The 1,207-nt window shown below is 35.7% G+C and overlaps 1 protein-coding gene across 1 annotated transcript; it reads right to left on the reverse strand.

Annotated features, from left to right (window-relative positions):
- Positions 1–271: 271 nt before the first annotated feature.
- LOC146049496 (olfactory receptor 10A2-like) lies at positions 272–898 on the reverse strand. The gene has a single exon (XM_083166042.1). It carries the CDS (start codon positions 896–898, stop codon positions 272–274), a length of 627 nt encoding a protein of 208 aa, XP_083022168.1.
- Between the last annotated feature and the right edge of the window lie 309 nt (positions 899–1,207).

Genomic DNA, 1,207 nt, shown 5'->3' on the forward strand with positions numbered 1-1,207 from the left:
CAAAGGAAGAAGTAAGAAGAAGTATAATGAGGAAGCAAAAAAGAAAACCAAGAAAAAAGAAGGAAGAGGGAAAACGAAGTAAAAAGAAAGAAGGAAGACAAGGGAAAGGAGACATAAGAAAGATGAGTGATGAAGTAAGGCAAAGGAAGGACAAGAAAGAAAGAAAACGAAGAAATAATAATAGTGTTTGCCATTTATCATTTACAAATTTGAAGACATTGTTCTGCAAATGTTTATGATTTTCCGAAATAGCAATGTCTCATGGCATGCGTTAAATTATTTCTGAACTTTTTATCAATGGATTTACATAAGCAACCAACTTAAAGAAAGCACTTTTCACATCCCTGTTTCTCAGTGCGTAAATAAATGGATTTAACAATGGTGTGACTACTGTGTATATAAGAGCGAGAAATTTGTCATACTGACTGCGATATGGTCTGCCATACACAACAATTGTTGTGAAAAAGAACAGACTGGCTACAATGAGATGGGAAGAGCAGGTGGAGAAAGCCTTGTGTTTTCCTTCCACACTTTTAATTTTGGAGATGGTGACTATAATGTGCAAGTAAAACCCTATAATAACGAGGAATGGGAACATTACAGCAACAAGGGCTACTATGTTTGTAGCTAGCCTGCTAACTACAGAATCAGAGCAAGCCGCATTTTGCAGAGGTGTCAAATCACAAAAGAAATGGTCGATCTCATTATGACCACAAAATTTTAGGCGAGCCGTAAATATTGCAGGGATAGCGGCAAAGACAAATCCTCCAATCCAAGAACTTACTGCGAGTTTAATTTTTTGCGTGCTCATAATGTTAAAATAATGAAAAGGACTGTTAATGGCCAAGTCTCGATCAAAAGCCATAACAACCAGGAGAAGACATTCCACGACTCCCATTGTATTAGCAGTATACATTTGCACAAAGCAGCCAACATATGATATCCTATTGTTGGTAGCAACAAGAATGTGTAAGAATGGTGGAATAATAATAGAAACGTAAATAATTTCTGAAAAAGCAAAATTACTGATAAAAAAGTACATAGGCGCATGAAGACACAAGTCCCACATAATTAGGGAAATTATTGTTAAGTATCCAAAAACACATGTAATGTACATGAGTAGGACTACAATAAAAAGTAAAAGTTGGAACTGGTGGAGATTTGGAAAAGCCAAAAGAATAAATTCTTTCACCACAGTCATGTTATC

The sequence above is a fragment of the Crinia signifera genome, chromosome 12, assembly GCF_055691185.1.
Source record: "Crinia signifera chromosome 12, ASM5569118v1, whole genome shotgun sequence".
Taxonomy (NCBI): domain Eukaryota; kingdom Metazoa; phylum Chordata; class Amphibia; order Anura; family Myobatrachidae; genus Crinia; species Crinia signifera.